Source organism: Diabrotica virgifera, chromosome 6, assembly GCF_917563875.1.
Source record: "Diabrotica virgifera virgifera chromosome 6, PGI_DIABVI_V3a".
In the NCBI taxonomy this organism is placed as follows: domain Eukaryota; kingdom Metazoa; phylum Arthropoda; class Insecta; order Coleoptera; family Chrysomelidae; genus Diabrotica; species Diabrotica virgifera.
In genome coordinates, this window is record NC_065448.1 from 252458595 (window position 1) to 252477297 (window position 18703).

Here is an 18703-nt window from a genome sequence, read left to right on the forward strand (position 1 = left end):
AGAATAAGGCTATAACATATTAAAAAAATTACTTAAATCGGACATCAGGTTTAGGAAATACAAGACATTAAAAATGACCCATTTTTTGGGGTGCCCGTTTTCTCTGCCGGTGAGTGTATCATTTTGTTATTAACAAAATAAGAACATATTTTGAGTAATCGCTACTAGTCGCATTCGATTCAGCGACCAAAAATACACCAGAGAAGACCTTAACACTATCACTTTATTTACAGGGCTTCTAATAATTCCTGAAAAACACCTAATTTTACAATAATTTGTTAACACATTCGCGGTCATGACTGCATATGAAGTCATTTACTCCATAAGAATACGTGTATAAAATGACAGCGTGTCCGCGAATGTGTTAATAACAATTAAACGCACCACATTTGGGCTTCCAGACCACTTCCATTGGATTCAGCGACCCAAAAAACCTATAATACCACCATCAAATCGCGGCGACCTAAAAGTGTCCACGGGACCCCCTATGTTGCGAATTACTTCGAAATTAATAAATATTTACTTTTTGATCAATTCGGTTGGCGATAGAAATTTTAGTAAGTTAGTTCATACTAGTTAGATGGTTAAATCATACAATAATAAAACTTCCAACACAACGTCGTCAGACCACTCCATAGTAAAATTACGATGGCACTGATCGTATCAGTCCCTAGCCGAGTCTGAAAGGTCTGTATCAGCTTGTTACTTCCTTTGAACCGTGTTATTTACCGACAAACAATGTGACACTTCGCGCCGATCCAGGCCATGAATAGATGGTTCGGTCCTAGTCAAAGGATAGTAAACAACAAATTTTGAGGGAAGTATCGCTATTTTACGGTGCGTTGATTACCGTTTTTACTTTTTATCTTTTTTTGGCATTACATATTTTCTATTTCTCAAGACGTGCCTCGTCACGTTCCGTCGGATCCCGGCTTTACATTAGTATAAATCAAAAAATTTGATTGCAACCTGTGTGACTGGTAGTGTTCTTTGCAGATTTCCGAGCTCTTTCGCTCATAGTTTTCAATCGGTACCCGTCACACGCTTCGAGCTGGTCAGTTTGTAGTCTTGCTTTGGGAATGTGCTTAGTGGTGGCATGAGTAAATTTTTGTACACGGTATTTGTTTCTATATGTATTCTAAGCGTATTAAGGTCTAAAATGTTTCAGGCTCCTGCAAAGAAGTTATTCAAGGCGAGATCAGTGATATTATATTGTAATACTGAATTTTGAATTATACAGGGTGTAACAAAAATACAGGTCATAAATTTAATCACATATTCTGGAACCAAAAATAGTTCGATTGAACCTAACTTACCTTAGTACAAATGTGCATATAAAAAAAAGTTACAACCCTTTGAAGTTACAAAATGAAAATAGATCTTTTCCAATATATCGAAAACTATTAGATATTTTTTATTAAAAAAGGACATGTGGTATTCTTAGGGAGCGTTCAAGTATTACGTAACGCGATTTTTGAAGATTTTTGACCCCCCCCCTCCCCCCTACGTAACGCACTGTAATGGGAGTTTAACTATTACGTAACGCAATTTTTGAAGATTTTTGACACCCCCCCCCCCAACCTGCGTTACGTAATACTTGAACGATCCCTTATGGCAGTAGCATCTAAAGAAAAAAAAATTATAGTGAAATTGGGACACCCCATAAAAATTTTATGGGGGTTTTGTTCCTTTAAACCCCCCAAACTTTTATGTACGTTCCAATTAAAGTATTATTGTAGTACCATTAGTTAAACACAATGTTTTTAAAACTTTTTTTGTCTCTTTACTTTTTACTTTTTCGAAAAATCAGTTTTCATCAAGATATTTTAAATATTTGTCAAATCCACCACATATTTGTATATGGTTAAGTACGATTATGGAGACTTGGTAATAATATTATGATTTATGTATGGTTTACACTTTTAGGTATATTTTGCACCATATTAAAAAAGAAGCCACATCTCAATAAAAGGTGCCTTCTCGAAAAAATCCAAAGAGGCAGAAAAGTTTTAAAAACACTGTGTTTAACTAATGACACCGCAGTAATATTTTAATTGGAACTTACACAAACATTTGGGGGGTTTAAAAGAACAAAACCCCCATAAAATGTTTATGTAAACATATTAAAAAATAAGCCTCAACTCGATAACAACTGCCTTATCGAAAAAATACTACAAGGCAAAAAAATTTTAAGAATATTAAATTTAACTAATGGTACCACAATGATAATTTAATTGAGACGTACACAAAAGTTTGGGGGGTTTAAGGGAACAAATCCCCCATAAAATTTTTATGGGGTGCACAAATTTCAGTATAATTTTTCTTTAATATGCTCCTGCCATAAGAATGCCACATGTCCATTTTCAATAAAAAATCTGTAATAGTTTTTGACATATTTGAAAAAATCGATTTTCATTTTGTAACTTGAAAGGGCTGTAACTTTTTTTATGTGCATATTTGTGCAAAGGTAAGTTAGGTTCATTCGAACTATTTTTGGTCCCAGAATATGTGACTTAATTTATGACCTGTATTTTTGTTACACCCTGTATAGAGGCAACCTACTATCTTGACATTAATCTACCCCTTGTGTAATATGTGTAAATAATATATGAAAAGGAATATTCACACCTTGGTCTATCTCATAATTCTGAGACAAGTGTTTCGCTGTCTATATTTGTTCCGGGCGGACTTCGCTAGGAAGATGAAGCATAGAATATATTTCCCATATAACGGTGGTTACGACGCCCTAATAGGCATAAGGAAAAAGACAAGTATAACATTCACAGACTAGTTTACTCTGGATTATATAGAAACAACCTACTGGTTTGACATTAATCTCCCCTTTAAGGGCACTATATTTAGTGGTTTAAGAAACAGATTAATGTCAAGCTAGTAGGTTGCTTCTATATAATCCAAAATACCCTAATTTTGTGGATGACTGCATGGTTATGTATTAACCACTGCTATACGCAAAGGATATTCTTTGCTTCGTCTTTCTAGCAAAGTCTGACTGAAGATTTATAAATTGCAAAGCACGTTTCTCGGAATGGCGAGATAGACGGTGGTGTGAATATTCCTTTTTGTATATTATTTACACACTGAATGTTGAGCAAGTGATAAAGATGTTTTACCGTTTCACTACAATTCAGTACATTCTCGCTATTGATAATTATTTGCTGGAGTCTTTAGACCTGAAGCTAAAGGCGTTAAAAAATGATTAATTAAACGCATATAGTTTATATAAATGTATGAAAGTTGGTAGTGCAAAGCTTGTTCAAAAGCCAAGTAGGTAGTCAAAGTACATTTTTTAGATTTGATAGTTCGTCACGAGTAGATTAAAAAAAGTAATTTCAGTTCGTTGTAAAGGCCTAAGAATAATTTAAAAGTGAGTTTTTATAATTTTCTTTCCTAATTCGTCCTAAGCGTTCTAATTTTTTAACTACATTACTGTTTAAATATTGTTGCTCCCTGTAATTAGTTGATTGAATTTTAATGTTTATTTTGTCTGAACAATAATTCAGATGGGATGCTGACTAAACGATAAATGGGATCCTGATGATAAAGTCAAAATTAGAATCGACATAGCCAGAAGTACGTTCTTCACAATCAAAGCACTATTCTGCAGAAGAGACCCGAGTGTGATTACTCCGTGGCGTATCATTAGATGCTATGTACTGTCTACAATGTTGTACAGTGTTGAGGGATGGACGTTAAAGGCAAGAACCTTATCACATCTGGATTCTTTTGAGATCATGTTCGCCCATTGTACCTTTTTGGGCCTTTACCGGACCATCGTTGCTGTTTTCTTGCTACTTTTGGTAGTTCTTTTTCACCTTCAGAAGTATGGCCTCTAACGAAATCCAGTTCCATAGTTTGTGGATGTCTCACCGAGTATAATGAGCCCGTATACCACGACGGAGTCTTGTTTCTGATGGGGAGATTGGGAGATCTGTTGGATACATAATAAGAACAGTCAATGATGGGAAACGGTACAATATGAATATAGAACCACAGAATCAGAAATGGAACAAACCACAGGAAAGATTTGAACATAAAAAATGAAAAAGAATTACAATATCTAACCACCGTTGAATTTGGTACTGAAATGTTATTTGCCATGAAATATTGGTTAAAGGGAAATTCAAGAAACACTCAAGCAGAGTAGAGGGCAGTGAAGAGATTTGATTATTTATTCATATACCTCAGACAAGGTTATACCTTACCAGTTTATTCATTGGCTATTTAGAATACAAATTAGTAAACAATCAGTCAACACCGTCTAGTTATATAATAATATGATAGTATGCAATTATAACATGTACACGTAAATGTCCTTTCATTATAACAGTTTGTAAAACCAGTTAACATACTATTTTAATTTAACAAAAATGGATATAAAGTGCAATTATTCAATATAACAACGCCAACATTTCAAGTCCAAAGAATTTTACAAAACAGCTATTGAGAGTTTGGGTCACAAAGAGATACAATTAATTTTGTGAAAGGCCACTTTGTTTTCTTTGTCATTTCTGTCAATATCATGCAGGATTTATCCTAAGAGACAGACGGGATATTAAATGTTTTTCGTAAAATTGGTGTTTCTGGCAAATGTAGTAATGCAACTATAAAGACAAGGTAAAATCTGGGATGAAACAAAAGCGATGAGAATACAAATTGAAAATAGTTATTTTAAACTAAGAGGTTATATTATTTCACTAGTTTTAAAAAGTAATCGATTTACCATAATTTCATCTTAATAAAGAAATTGCATTAAAAAATTTAATGTTTTATAACATAATGGGTCTTCTTGTCAGCTTGTACTATTCCAATATTTTCGTTTTTAGTTAAAACTTATGAAAGTAGATAATTTAATCTCTTTATAGTGAAATAATCCTTTCACACAAATAACTTCAATTATAAAATTAAAGAAATCACAAATCATACAAAACAGTAAAGTCGCACAACTAAACACAGACAAAACGTGTTACGAAGTGACAGTTGTCTAATTTGTTTGGTTGGGATATTTGGGAAAGGGATAGTGCCAGATGACTCCGCCTGCTTCAGGAACAAGAATCGGCTCAAAATTTTCGTTTCGAAAATCGAAATTTTCGTTTTGACCAGCTTTTTATGTGAAACACCACTCTATGCGACTTTATGATGTATAATCTATATAAATAATGTATATTTTATATGCATCATATAGTTTTTTTGTGATGTCTTAATACAGTGAATGAGTTTAACATTTGTTATTGGATGCCTTTATGTTAGATTTAGTTAAGTTTAGTGACACGAGAAAAATAAAAGAAATGTCGAAAATTTTCAAGATGATACTCCATGTGTATTGTCTTCCGCTTCAAATGTGCTTTATATTCTTTCTAGCCAAGTGTCAAGTGTGTTCTTCTTTTTACATGTTAGGTGAAGGTAAATGGAAATTTTTCTTATTAAAAGAATGTCATACTTTTTTATATTAACATTATTTTATTCTTGTAGGTTAATTTAACTAAAATTATTTTTATTTTTAGAGTTTATTAGAAGTCACCTCTTGGCCAACTAAGATATTATTGATTACAAAGAAAAATAGAAGAATATATTATAATTTACAGATACTATATTAATGATAATAGAATAAGAATAAAATGTAAATAAATAGTTTTGCTCATTCGTTTTAGTTTTATTTAACGCCATTCTTTTTATACATAATTTCGACAATTTCTTTTATTTTCTAAAACTAACAAAATTAACTTCTGTTTATAAGAACACTTCTAGTTCTGTTCAGAACACTTGTTCCGTTTTTAGAAAATGTTCATGATTTTAAGTTATACATAAATTACAGTTTTTTTAAATGTATATTTGATTTCTTGATAAATCAGTTTTACTTTTAAATCTCAAATAAAATTGATTAAAGAATTCCTGTGATATAATGCTAAACTTTAATATCGCCGGTCGGGAAGTAGAATGACGTAACTGCAAAAAGCAAAATTCTTCAGGAGAGCAAAAAACGCTTTTTAAATATTTAAAATAGGGATTAAATGAAGAGTAATCGTCCAGGAGCATCGGTATGGCGTTTATTCTTACAACGATGGCTTTTATTTTCATTCCATTTAGTTTGAATTTCATTATCTTAATTTAATCACCCCATCCTCAACCCTATCTACAGTTGTGTCATTATGCATCGGAAACAAGGTCTAAAATGGCGCATATTTCATTAACGACGCAACTACCCTGTACTGGCTCAGCACATAGTTACAGTTCTGTGATATATCATTAAAACATTTATAAGGCCCAATGTTATTACATGTAAAATCTCTCTGAAAGGACTACTTCGAACCAACAGGTATAATAGATAAGACATTCTAAAGAAAAATGTATAGAAACGTAATATCAGACCTATACAATTTTAAGACAGTCATAAAGTAACACAGAACCGATTATTTTATGGAAGCGACCAACTCATTTTTTGCGTTAAGGCTGAAGTTAGTAAAAAGGCGTTGTCAAAAATACTGGTTCAGAAAATGCTTGATATGGCTATCTTGTGTAGGTCTCCAGATAGCATCTTCAAGAAATAAATGTTTCTAATTCAATTTTAAAGAGGGCTGCGTATTAGGTACCTGAAGGAATGAATGCCTTTTTTCTCTGATATTCTATTTGTTTACACTACGACATCTTTAGGTATATATTGGATCTCATCAGATAATGGTAAAAATCGAACACAAACTCAAAATCGAGAACCAAAGGCAGGATTCTTGGACGAGATAAGAGGTCAAGGAAAGCTTGGAATGAGGTGATAACTTATCACTGATAAGCTTAGCGCAAAATATAACTCAATCTATACTGCACGTTTTCACTGAAGCTCTATGCTTCATTTACGAGTTCAAAAATAATTTTTGAACAGTGTCAAAACAAATTATGAATGAAGAACAAGAAAAACACAAGAGTTTCTAGAGAAAAACACAAATTATGTATAATACGTCGCTCTTTATCCTGTATAATACATATTTTTGTTTGTATCCTCTTCAGCCCCAAGAAAAAAGTTTTTATTATTTTAACAATATTTTCTATTTTCTCTCCTCATTTGTGAAAACAATAAACGAAAATCTATAAAAACTATAATAAAATTATTTGACAAACATAATATGACATGTCCAGCATAATGGACATGAGGACTTAGCTTTGACTTAATTTAAGTATGAAACTGAAAAAACATTCTCGTTCAGGAGAAATACATATATACATTTTGCATTCTGTACCAAAGAACCTCGTCTTCTTAGTTCATCCAAGAGGTTTAGGCAACACGATAAGAATTTCTATTGCTGACACAGCATATTGGCAAATGGTCGTGGCATCTATAGGCGGTAACTGGAAACTGTAGATCTTTTTACAGGAATAATGGCACCTCATCTTCAGGTGTCTCCGGTTTTCTTGAAATAGACGCACTAGCTTGTCTACCACTTTTGCAGGCTTACCACCTAGAGCTAGTGACCTTCCAACATACAGCTTAAATTCCTGTAAATCCATTTCCTTTGATCATTATCGCTATCTTCACTGACGAAAAAATCGTTATCTGTCAAAATAGCCTCCAATGCACTTTCCATCAATATCCTTTTACTATCTGTAACTAAACTTCAAAAATGTGAGTATGGTAACATATTTGGCTAACTAAGTCCCAATGTCCAAAATGCTGGACAAAAACTTTAGAGGACCGCTAACGTGTCCAGTTGTAATTATTTTCAAATATATATTTACCACAAATATGTCTAATCATCAAGTAACATACAGTAAAAACAATCAATACTTTAAAGCAGAGGTCGGCAACGCGGCGCCCGAGGGCGCCACTGCGCCCTTCAATAAATTTTAATGCGCCCTTAAACTATTGTTAATTTAGACAAGAAATCCAAAACGTATATTTTTATACGTTTATATTTATATATTTGTTAGGTCAAAAAATAGTTGCGCCCGCCATGAATTTTTAATTTAGGATTTCACTCTTTACATTAAAAACGTTGCCGACCTCTGCTTTAAAGTACAGAAAAACACTACAACTTACTGTATTTTTGTGAAGCCGCCATCATAACTTAAAAAGTTTCACCACATGTAACAACAAACTACCGAGGTAGGCGCTGTTGTCGAATTTTTCAAATGAGTAAATTTGACTGATAAATAGGAAGTCCAATATGCTGCAATATAGGACCCAGTGATGCCCAACCCGAATAGTAACCGTGTAATAAATTAGTAAACATTGTGTAGCCGGCTGGACCTATGGATTGAGGAGGGTATATCCCAGTGTACAAATTAAGATCTTATTTCCACTAGGACTTCAGAATTTTTGGAAAAATACATTATCAAATATTAATTTCCATGACAATGTAGTAGAGCATGTTAAAATCACACTAATGTATAGGCTTAACGAACAAACTTAATTCTGTTTGTATTTGTGTGCAATAACTAGTTGTAAAAAACGTTAACATTTTATGTTCATCAATAATAGTAGAGGATCCGATATAAGGTCGACCTACACTGATCTTTTTAATGGATACAAATTATTTGATATGTAATTTAGAATGTAAAGAATTATAAAAAGCAAGAGGTGCCCGATATAATTTTGTCTTGGCTATAATCAATTAATTAAAAAAATTACCTTTTTTTCTATGAATTAAAAAAAATTCGACTGGGACAGATATTTTAGATTTTGTGGATCATTTGAAACAAAAAAGGTCTTTTGAATATTTTCTCAGTTGATCGTTTTCTAGTTATGAGCAATTTAAAACTAAACAAAAAAAACCGAAAAATGACGATTTTCAAAGCTCAAAGACACAAGTAAAAAATAATATTTTTGTAATAATTAAGTTCCTAAATTCAAGTTAAAACCTTTTTCTATCAGGTCCCCATAAGAATTTTTGCCAATTTTTTAATTGTTAATTATTAAAGTTCCGTATGGGAAGATTGGCATTAACAACTGAAAAGCAATGCTTTAAAATGAAAAAGTCCAAAATATTGATCAATAACTGATAGAATAAAGTTTGAACTTGAATTTAGATACTTAGGGTCGATTTCTCATACCTGCGGTAATCTATGGTTCAGTTGAACCAGGTTCACCGGTGAACTTCGGTTTTGTTTGGAATGCATTTCTAATTGCACATTCATGTCAGTGCACGTTCTACAGCTTTCGAGAAATGCCAATAGATGGCAAAAGGTAAAAAACTGTCGCCATTTTGAACTACATTTTTTATGCTGTTTTTGTATAAAAACAAAAATAATGTTATCTTTTATCGTTAGGCTTAATATAATAAAATAGGATATATTTATATTATGACAGCGTTTCGTGTTAATACAACGCATGCGTAATCCATGAATGCATCTGAACTGGGTTCAGAAATCTTTGAACGGCCGAATTCCAGCGTTCAAGCATCGTTCAAGTTTAAACTGCCATCGGTTGAACGTGAATTGAGAAAGACGATTTTGACTTTAAACTGACGTTCACTAAAAATTCAGGTTAAACTGGAGTTGAACTCGATATCAGAAATTGACCCTTGATAATTCCAAAAATTATATTTTTTACTTATGTTTTTGAGCCTTGAAAGTAGTCATCTTTCTTTTTTTTCTTTGATTTTAAATTGTTTATAACTCTAAAGAGATCAACTGAAAAAAATTACAAAAGACCGTTTTTGTTTCGAATGATCCAAAAAATCTAAAATAACATCTGCCTTGCGGATTTTTTTTAAATGTATAAGAAAAAGGTATTTTTCATTGTTAATTATAGTCAAGAGAACATTATATCGGGCACCCCTTGTTTTTTTATAGTTTTTAATATACCAAAGTCATCTTTCGTTTTTTTCTTTGATTTTAAATTGTTTATAACTCTAAAGAGATCAACTGAAAAAAATTACAAAAGACCGTTTTTGTTTCGAATGATAAAATAACATCTGCCTTGCGGATTTTTTTTAAATGTATAAGAAAAAGGTATTTTTCATTGTTAATTATAGTCAAGACAACATTATATCGGGCACCCCTTGTTTTTTTATAGTTTTTAATATACCAAATTACATATTTTATCAAATAATTTTTATCCATTAAACAGATGGGTGCAGGTCGACATTATATCGTATCTTATAATAAAAATACTGATAGGAATGTGGATAAACGTATTTTTTTGTTGCAGAGTTCGTCACCATGATGACTTCAAAGTGAGGAAACCAGAGTTGCATTTTCAGCTTTCCATTGTTTCATCCCGGCTCATTGTCTACATTTTTCAACACCTCGAACTTTTTGCTTTGTGGCCGGGTCCACTAAAGTGAATAACTTAACCGTTATTTGATTTACAAGACAAATTTAATTAATAAATATATTTATAAATTAATATAATTGTGTAAATTTTTGTAATATATTTGTTTTTCTTTCGCAGGAGTCGTTGGCGAGATCTAGTCGCTGGCGATTCTTGTACTGTATCAAATTCTGTGCTACATGTCTAGTTGAAGTTTAAAAAGAGTTACAAAGTCACAAAGTATGAAAACACGTATATATAATGAAGATAAAAAAATCGTTCTATTTGATGTTAGTTTAGGGGATACAGCATTAGACACTTTCAATTTTTTTCATACTTTGTGATGTAAATTACATCTGATCTGTGCACTTACTATATAGTATGTATCCCCTTTTTTGACATGTTCATTCATTTTTCCCCTTTCTTGTACTGTAGGTTTTACATTTTTAGTCTAGGATTTGAATTTGCTGGAAAGTAAGCACATTTTTATTGTCATCCTGTGATGCGTATGGAAATGTTAATATTTTTTGGCTCTTACTGTATCACAGGAAATGGTCTTTAGAAATTGATCGAAATTTTTTACAACAAAAATTTTATTCTAATTTCTTAAGACCACTCCCTTTCTTATTGTAAGATTTCGTTTTTATTCAAGCCTGTTAATTTTTTTATTTATTCTTACTATTTAAGATCCAGTAACGCATCCGTTACAATGTGAAATTATTAGATGTTTAAATTTGAAATAAATGTGACTAAAATATTTTCCTGTGACTTACTGGTACCCAATATATTATTACTATAAAGTTTTTATGTTAGAATTTTTTTCTTTATTTAAAATAAAATATTTGAATTAATCTCATTTTTCTGTCCGCAACATGCCTTTTGAACGTTCTCTTTGATTTTTCGTTGCCCTTAGTTGTTTTTATTTTTCTTTTTGAAGTTTTATTGTATTAATTCTGTTTAAATGGACCAAATCAGTGTGTTTTTTATTTCCGGATGTTATCAGGTATACATTTGAATGGTAAGTATATAATTTTATATAACAATATCACGAGGTTCTGCAAGTAAGTTCTTATTGTTTTAACATCGTTATTCAGCACCTAGTGATTTTTTGCACGTCACCATGCAACGGGTAATATGACCCGTATGCACACCGATGGTGAATATAAAATTCTTAATTGTATGCCAAAAAATGCACAATAACAACTACCTCTTAAAACCTACCAAATTTTATTTGCATATCTCGACCGGTTTTAGAGCAATAAATAAATCGTCAGTTTGTAAGAAAAATTTCAACACCCCAATCTCAGAAACGAAGCATTTGCAGACATGTGTTTATAAAGCAAACGGTCATTATTTTTTCATGCCGAATTACCCCTTAAAGTTTGTCGCACTTATTTAGAAACACCCTGTATTGATGAAGAATATGGCTATTTGATAAAGTACCTAACTTTTTTATAATCCAACATAAGCGAATGAATCAAAAAACAGAATGTTAAGAAAACCTGAGGCTATAGTTGGAATTTCAGTATTTTATAAATGCTACAACATTCCAAAGGGTGATGCGAACTTTGAGAAGAAAAAAGAATGTGTGTGTACTTTGTACGCACGTAAGATGTTATACTTCTATTATATGATTTCAACGAAATTAGTATACTTTAAACAGTTTATTTATATTTTATTTAAATATTAAACTAATTTTAATACTTACTACTTCCAAAATTTTTTATTAAAACAGTGCCAAAAATTAAAATAATAAAAGAATAAAACACACACACAAACACATTGAAAAATGCCACAAATGATTTCTGAACAATGTAGGAATTTTTTTTAACTAAATACGTATTTTCTGAAAAAAATATATAATAAATAAACTTACAATCATAAAATGTATAAAAAAAATAAAAGTTTCCATTGGGGTTCGAACCCGCTTATCAGCGCAGTTAGTATTGAAATTCATTCACCTTAAACTTTTGCTCACGGAGACCATGTGTCATCACGTGCGAAGATCAACTAACTAAACGGATTAAACTTTTGACGGCTCTGAATTTAACCAAATTATTTTGATTTTGAATTGAAATTATTTAGAATTGAATGAAATTGAAAGAAAATACAACAAAACATGAGTAAGAAAACAATATATTAGGAGAATATTGATAGAAATTTTGATAGTAATTAAATTATATAAATCAAAGCATTACATACTATTTTGGTAGGTTCTTTTTAAATTTTCCCAATAGATGAACTTTTTTATTAGGACACTGAAACATTTACAATTATTACGTACCTGTCGCTTTTAAAAACTATTTAAAAAGTCACTACAATATTACTCGACTCTCTGATTCTTTAGTTTTGTATGAGATCGTCCCGCTTGATTGATGTTATCCACAGATCTCTACGCCTTCGAGATAATCGGTTTTTATCAGTTATTTTGTGATTGAAAACCGCAGTCACAGAATAAAACTCCACTTCTCTGTTTGATGGGCTTCCACACCTGGCATCTTTTTATGTTAATGTCCAAAAATTTATACGAAAACTATTTAAAAAGGCAGTATAACTATTAACTAACTTTTGTCTGTTGTTTCTCTTTTCTCTTCTCACAAATTTTAAACCACGCCAGCCATAACCACAAAAATACCACATCAAACCACAGCTGTGCTACATCCGCCAAATTCGATAATTTTTGACATGTCATTTGAACACCCAATCAGAGCAAAGGTATAACGCGTGTGCGTCCGGCACTAAGGATTTTGATGTAAAATTCATTCGCATCGCGCCTAAAGGAGTATAACTTCAAAAACAGTTTGATTGGTACAACCGGCAATACGATGACAATTTACCTGTCTAGCAACAATATTATTACAGTGATATTGTTAAAGAATAAGGCTATAACATATTAAAAAAATCACTTAAATCGAACAACAGGTTTAGGAAATTTAAGACGTCAAAAATAGCCCATTTTGTGGGGTACCCGTTTTCTTTGACGCGCAGTGTATATCTACTAACCTTTTTAACGTTATTTGTTCCATTGTATATCGACACTTTCAGCAGACAACTTTCTTGAAAATACAGTGGAACCCCGATAACCCGGACCGATTTTTATCAGAAACATTTCAACAATAAAAATGTATGTAATATAATATTTGCGAGATAATAGGTATTTGTGTAATTTGAACTACATATACGATAGTAAAAATGACTCATGACACACGACGCGCGACGTTCATTGTCGTGTTATCGGAAACAACAGCCACCTGTAGTATCCTTTATTTATTTCAAACTGTCTTGGCATTGTTTAAAAAAGACTAAAAGACTATTCATCATCATCATCAGGGCTTTTCATTCCAGGTGGAATGTTTGCCGCTCTTACTTAGAGCTCTCAGATTCGCTTATTGCGGTGAATCACTCCGCATTCCACTTGTATGTTGTCAAAGTTTGTTGTATGACTTGGCTTTCGTTACTATTTTCTTCCACTCATTTCGATATGTGCATAGTTCCCTCCAGTTTCTCACTTCCAGAATTTTGATATCTCTCATGACCTGGTCCTCCCATCTCTCTCTGGGTCTTCCTCTTGGTCTTTCAGTTGCCGGTTTCCATTTGGTGATCTTCTTAATCAGTCGGTCGTTTTTCCTTCTTTCTATGTGTCCCAGCCATCTCAGCCTCTGATTTAATACATCTAACTATATCTTCTCCCTTCATTATGTCTCTTAGTTCATGGTTCATTCTTCTTCTCATTTCTCCGTTGTCCATTCTTATCGGGCCCATAATGCGTCTGAGGATTTTCCTTTCGAATATTCTCAATTTTTCTTCATCTTTTTCCGTGAGGCACATTGTCTCGGCTGCGTACGTAACTACTGGTCTGATTGCAACTCTGTATATTTTCAGTTTTGTATTTCTGAATATGTGTGTGTGTGTGTGTTTTGTTTTATGGCACTGGAACTAAGCCAATTAGCCAGAACAAGTGTGTAAAAGTTATAAGGAAAATGCTTCAGGTAAGTATTAATTTTCACATAATGTGTATCTTATATTATCTTATATTTAATGAACAACACATATTATTGTACATAATACTCAATATTATATTAATGGTTATCCTTATAATGTACCTAATTGTATCTTTTTTAAAATTATTTTTTTTTTAATATAGGTACGAATATTTTTTTTTTTATTATTTTTTTTTTAGTATTTATTTATTATTTTTTTTTTAATATTTTTTTTTTTTATTTATTATTTTTTTTTTAATTTTTTTTTTATTTTGTTTTTTATCATTTTTTTTTAATTAATTTATTATTTTTTTAACTATATTGGTTACTTTTTAATTATTTTTTTTTACCATTCATATAAATTTGTTAGTTATCACAAAGGAGATTTAGAAGGAGTGCTAATTTGCCGAAGGGTCATCTCGGCGGGGTATTGTAACACGGGGGAGGGGACCCCTGGAATGGATACAAAAGAGTAGGATTTATGTTAGTGTGCTTATAATTTAAATTTACATTTAACCGTATGTTCATAAATAACCTCATATACTCGTATATCCTCAGTTGCTAGTAAGCTCGACAAGTTAAAAGGTGTGTCTACTTTTAATTTATATAGATTATTAAGTAGTGTAGAGATCTCTTGTTGAATAGACGGGCATTCTAATATAATATGTTCTAAACTACCATGTTTTCCGCATTCGCAGTAATCTTCGTTTTGGATACCTAAACGGTGTTTATATTCCGGACACATTGCATGGTTACTTCTGATTCGTGAAATTGTTTTTATAAAATTTCTATTATGTACATTAAAAAACCATGGTTTTGTTTTTATTTTTGGAAGCAACAATTTAAACTTTTTCCCAGAGTTGGCTTTTTCGTATTTTTCCTGCCATTTAGTTTTCATAGTTATTTTCATTTGGCTTACGTGATCGTTAAAAGGTAGCTTCATGTTAATCATCTCCCCTTCTGTAGTAGCTCTTTTTGCTAATATATCTGCTATCTCATTATATTCTATCCCACAATGACTTTTCACCCATGATAATGTAATTATCTTTCCATTTTTATTCAATTTTGTAAGTACTTCATATACATCTTTCATTAAATCGTCATACTGGTCAGTTATGTTAATATTTTTTATCTTTTCTAATGCACTTCTGCAGTCAGAGAATATTACTATATTAGTGCCGGATAGGGATTGAGCATAGATTAGTGCATATTTAATTCCGACTATTTCTGCAGTGAATATTGACGATCCCTTAGGCAGTTTATACAGTCGCTTTATCTTTTTATTAACGTGATAAAGAGCCAAACCGGTATTTCCGTTAATTACAGAACCATCAGTAAATATGTAATCATGATTTTCCCATTGATGATGAATTTTATTAAGAAAATATTTATTTAGTAATTTTTCCGGGAGTCTAGGGTAGTCATCGATTAAATGGAATACAGGGCGATTATCGTAGTGTTTAAATGATGTGAAGTTGTTAATAGTCAATATATTGTCCTTAATTTCTGGGTAGTTATAATAACTTTCGATCAATAGAGGAGTTTTTTTATATTTCCAATAACGATTTGTTAAAACCTCGATAGTTAACTGATGAATTGTGTGTGTAAGATTGTCATTTTTTGCGTATATCTTAAATAAGTTTTTATTACTTAGGAATTGTCTCCTTAACAGAAGTGGAGGTATGCAACTTTCCGCCTCCATAACAACTATGGGTGTAGATTTCAGATACCCATTACAGATTCGTAGACATTTATTTTGGATTTGATCAATCTTTTTAAGATGACATTCAGAGGCCGATCCATATAATACGCACCCATAATCGATTATTGACTGGATAAAAGATTTATAAAATAGAAGACAAATATTCGGATCTGCCCCCCACTTACTATGGCTGAAAACTTTTATGATGTTTATAGCATTTTCAATCTTAGATGTTATATAATGAATATGAGATTTCCAGTTAAGTTTCGTATCTAGAGTAATACCTAGATACTTAATTGAAGCTAGGTACGGGACTGTGTAATTTTTTAGTGTTATGGAAGACGGATGATGAAACCTCTTCCTAGTAAATGTAACAGCTGCTGACTTATTTTCTGAAATGGAAAGTCCGTTATTCTTTATCCACTTTTCTAATGAATCTGAAGCTACCTCTAAGTTTTGATGACATTTTTCTATATTTTGTTCCGCCGTATATATACATATATCATCGGCATATTGTAATGTTTTTATATTCCTATGGAATATAGTATCGAAGTCAAATGCGTATATAATGTACAAAATAGGACTTAATATGCTGCCCTGAGGAAGGCCTACAGCGGCTTTTTGAGGACCTATTAACTTGTCTACTGTACGAATATAAATATTTCTCTCGTTGTACAATTTATAAATATTAAAAATAAGTAGTTCCGGTAGTTTTAGCTTTTTCATCTTGTCCATTAAAATGTCTAATTGAATATTATCGTACGCTCCTTTTATATCTATGAATAAACAGGTTGTTGAAAAATTGTGTGAGAATCCACTTTGTATGTCAGTAACTAGAGTAGTCACATTATCTAACGTTGAACGATTTTTTCTAAATCCGAATTGGTTTTCGGGTAATAATTTGTTGAATTCTAAAAAATGTTCTAGTCTGTTTTTAATCATTCGTTCAAAAGTTTTTAATAAACAAGATGCCATAGCTATAGGTCGATAAGAATCTGAATTATTAGATTTTTTCCCAGGCTTTAATAAAGGGACTATAATATAATCAAGCCAATCATTGGGAATTGGTATTTTATTAAACCATATATTATTATATATGTCCAACAACGCATTTCTGCCGGAATAAGATAGATTAAATATCATGTTATACTGAATTTGATCCTTTCCAGGGGATGTATTACAATTTTTTTTCATAGCTCTATTCAATTCATGCATGCTGAAAGGCGTTGTTAAATAATTATCTGAATTTCCAGAGGAATCATATAAACAAGGTTGCAATGGTTTAGAAATGCAAACTTTTGGACATAATTTATTTTGAAAATCCTCTATCCATTCAGCACTTGATTCTATGTAATGTGTATTGTTTTGTTTTCTATTTTTATAACTATTTACTTTTTGCCAAACTTGTTTCATAGGCGTGGTTTTATTTAAGGACTGACAATATATTTTCCATGATTCTTTTTTAGTTATTTTTATCGTTCTTTTTGCTATTGCATCAGCTCTTTTATAATTTATTAAATTTTGCAGGTTTGGATTGGTTTTGTATATTATAAATAATTGTTTTCTGTTATTAACTTTTGCCTGACATTCATCATTCCACCAGTGTTTATTTTTTTTATTTTGCTTATATTTATATCTCTGTGGTATTGCTTTTACAGCTGCATTATTAATTGCATTAATAAATTGGCTGTAATTATAATTGTTATCATTATTTATAAAATGTTCGTCCATTTCGCTTTGAAATTTATTCCAATTGGCTTTTTTTGTTATCCATCTACTATACACCATCATTTCATTACTGCTCATTTCACAATTAAATTTAATTAAAATCGGAATGTGGTTAGAACCATGTGGATCGTCCATAATTTGCCACTCAAAAAGATGTGCTATACCTGATGAACAGAGTGTTAAGTCTATCGCTGAGGAGTTACTGTTTAATGTGGGCACTAATGTATGACTGCCATCGTTTAATAATACCAAATCCGTATTGTCTATGGCATCTTGTAACCTGTTGCCCTGAGAATTGGTTGTTAAACATCCCCAAGCGGTGTGATGAGCATTGAAATCGCCCCCGATTACACATGGCTTCGGGAGAGATTCAAAAAACTCGCCCCACTCATCCGTCCCTATGGAACTTCTTGGAGTAACATAAATGTTTACAAAAAATATACTGATTTTGTTGGTTGATAGTAGTTGGATACAGTTTGCTTGCAATTTATTGGAGTGTCTTACAATAATCTCATTATATTTTAAATTTAACTTTACCAGAAAAGCCACCCCGCCGTACCCGTCAGGGCGGTCTTCCCTAATAACGTTATAACCTGCAAAATTTACATATTTTGATGGTTTAAACCACGTCTCTGAAAGCATAGCAATATCTATATCTTCATTTATTAACATATTTTGAAGGTTTTCTTTATTAGATATAGCTGATCTACAATTCCACTGGCAGATCTTAAAACAACTCATCATCAGATATTGCATTAAATTTATCTTGAATAATACTAAGTAAAGTTGATTCTTGAATTTCAAATTTATTTTGTTGTTTTAAGATTCCTATAATGGATAAAATTAAACCTACTAAAGCATTCTCCGTAACAGTGACACAAGTCTCTTGATGAGACTGATTCAATGTTAAGTTTGATTTGTAATTTTGATTTTCGAAAACGGCTGTCGATGAACTCGGTAAATGAATTGGTGATATAATTTTTTTATGTAAATTCAGTGTATTATCCTGTTCTTGAGACCTCACCAACCTAGGTC

The 18703-nt window shown here is 31.7% G+C and overlaps 1 protein-coding gene across 2 annotated transcripts in view; it reads left to right on the forward strand.

Moving 5' to 3' along the window:
- LOC114338273 (calmodulin) overlaps window positions 1-11109 on the forward strand; it is an 82385-nt gene extending 71276 nt beyond the window's left edge. The window contains exon 4 of one of the 2 annotated variants that reach the window (XM_028288875.2): window positions 10157-11109. In XM_028288875.2, the coding sequence (XP_028144676.1) occupies window positions 10157-10185 (29 nt within the window). In that variant the 3' untranslated portion in view covers window positions 10186-11109. Of the gene's footprint in view, window positions 1-5522; window positions 5662-10156 lie in introns of those variants that run through there. The other variant, XM_028288870.2, reaches the window with a different exon arrangement.
- The last annotated feature ends 7594 nt before the right edge of the window (window positions 11110-18703 follow it).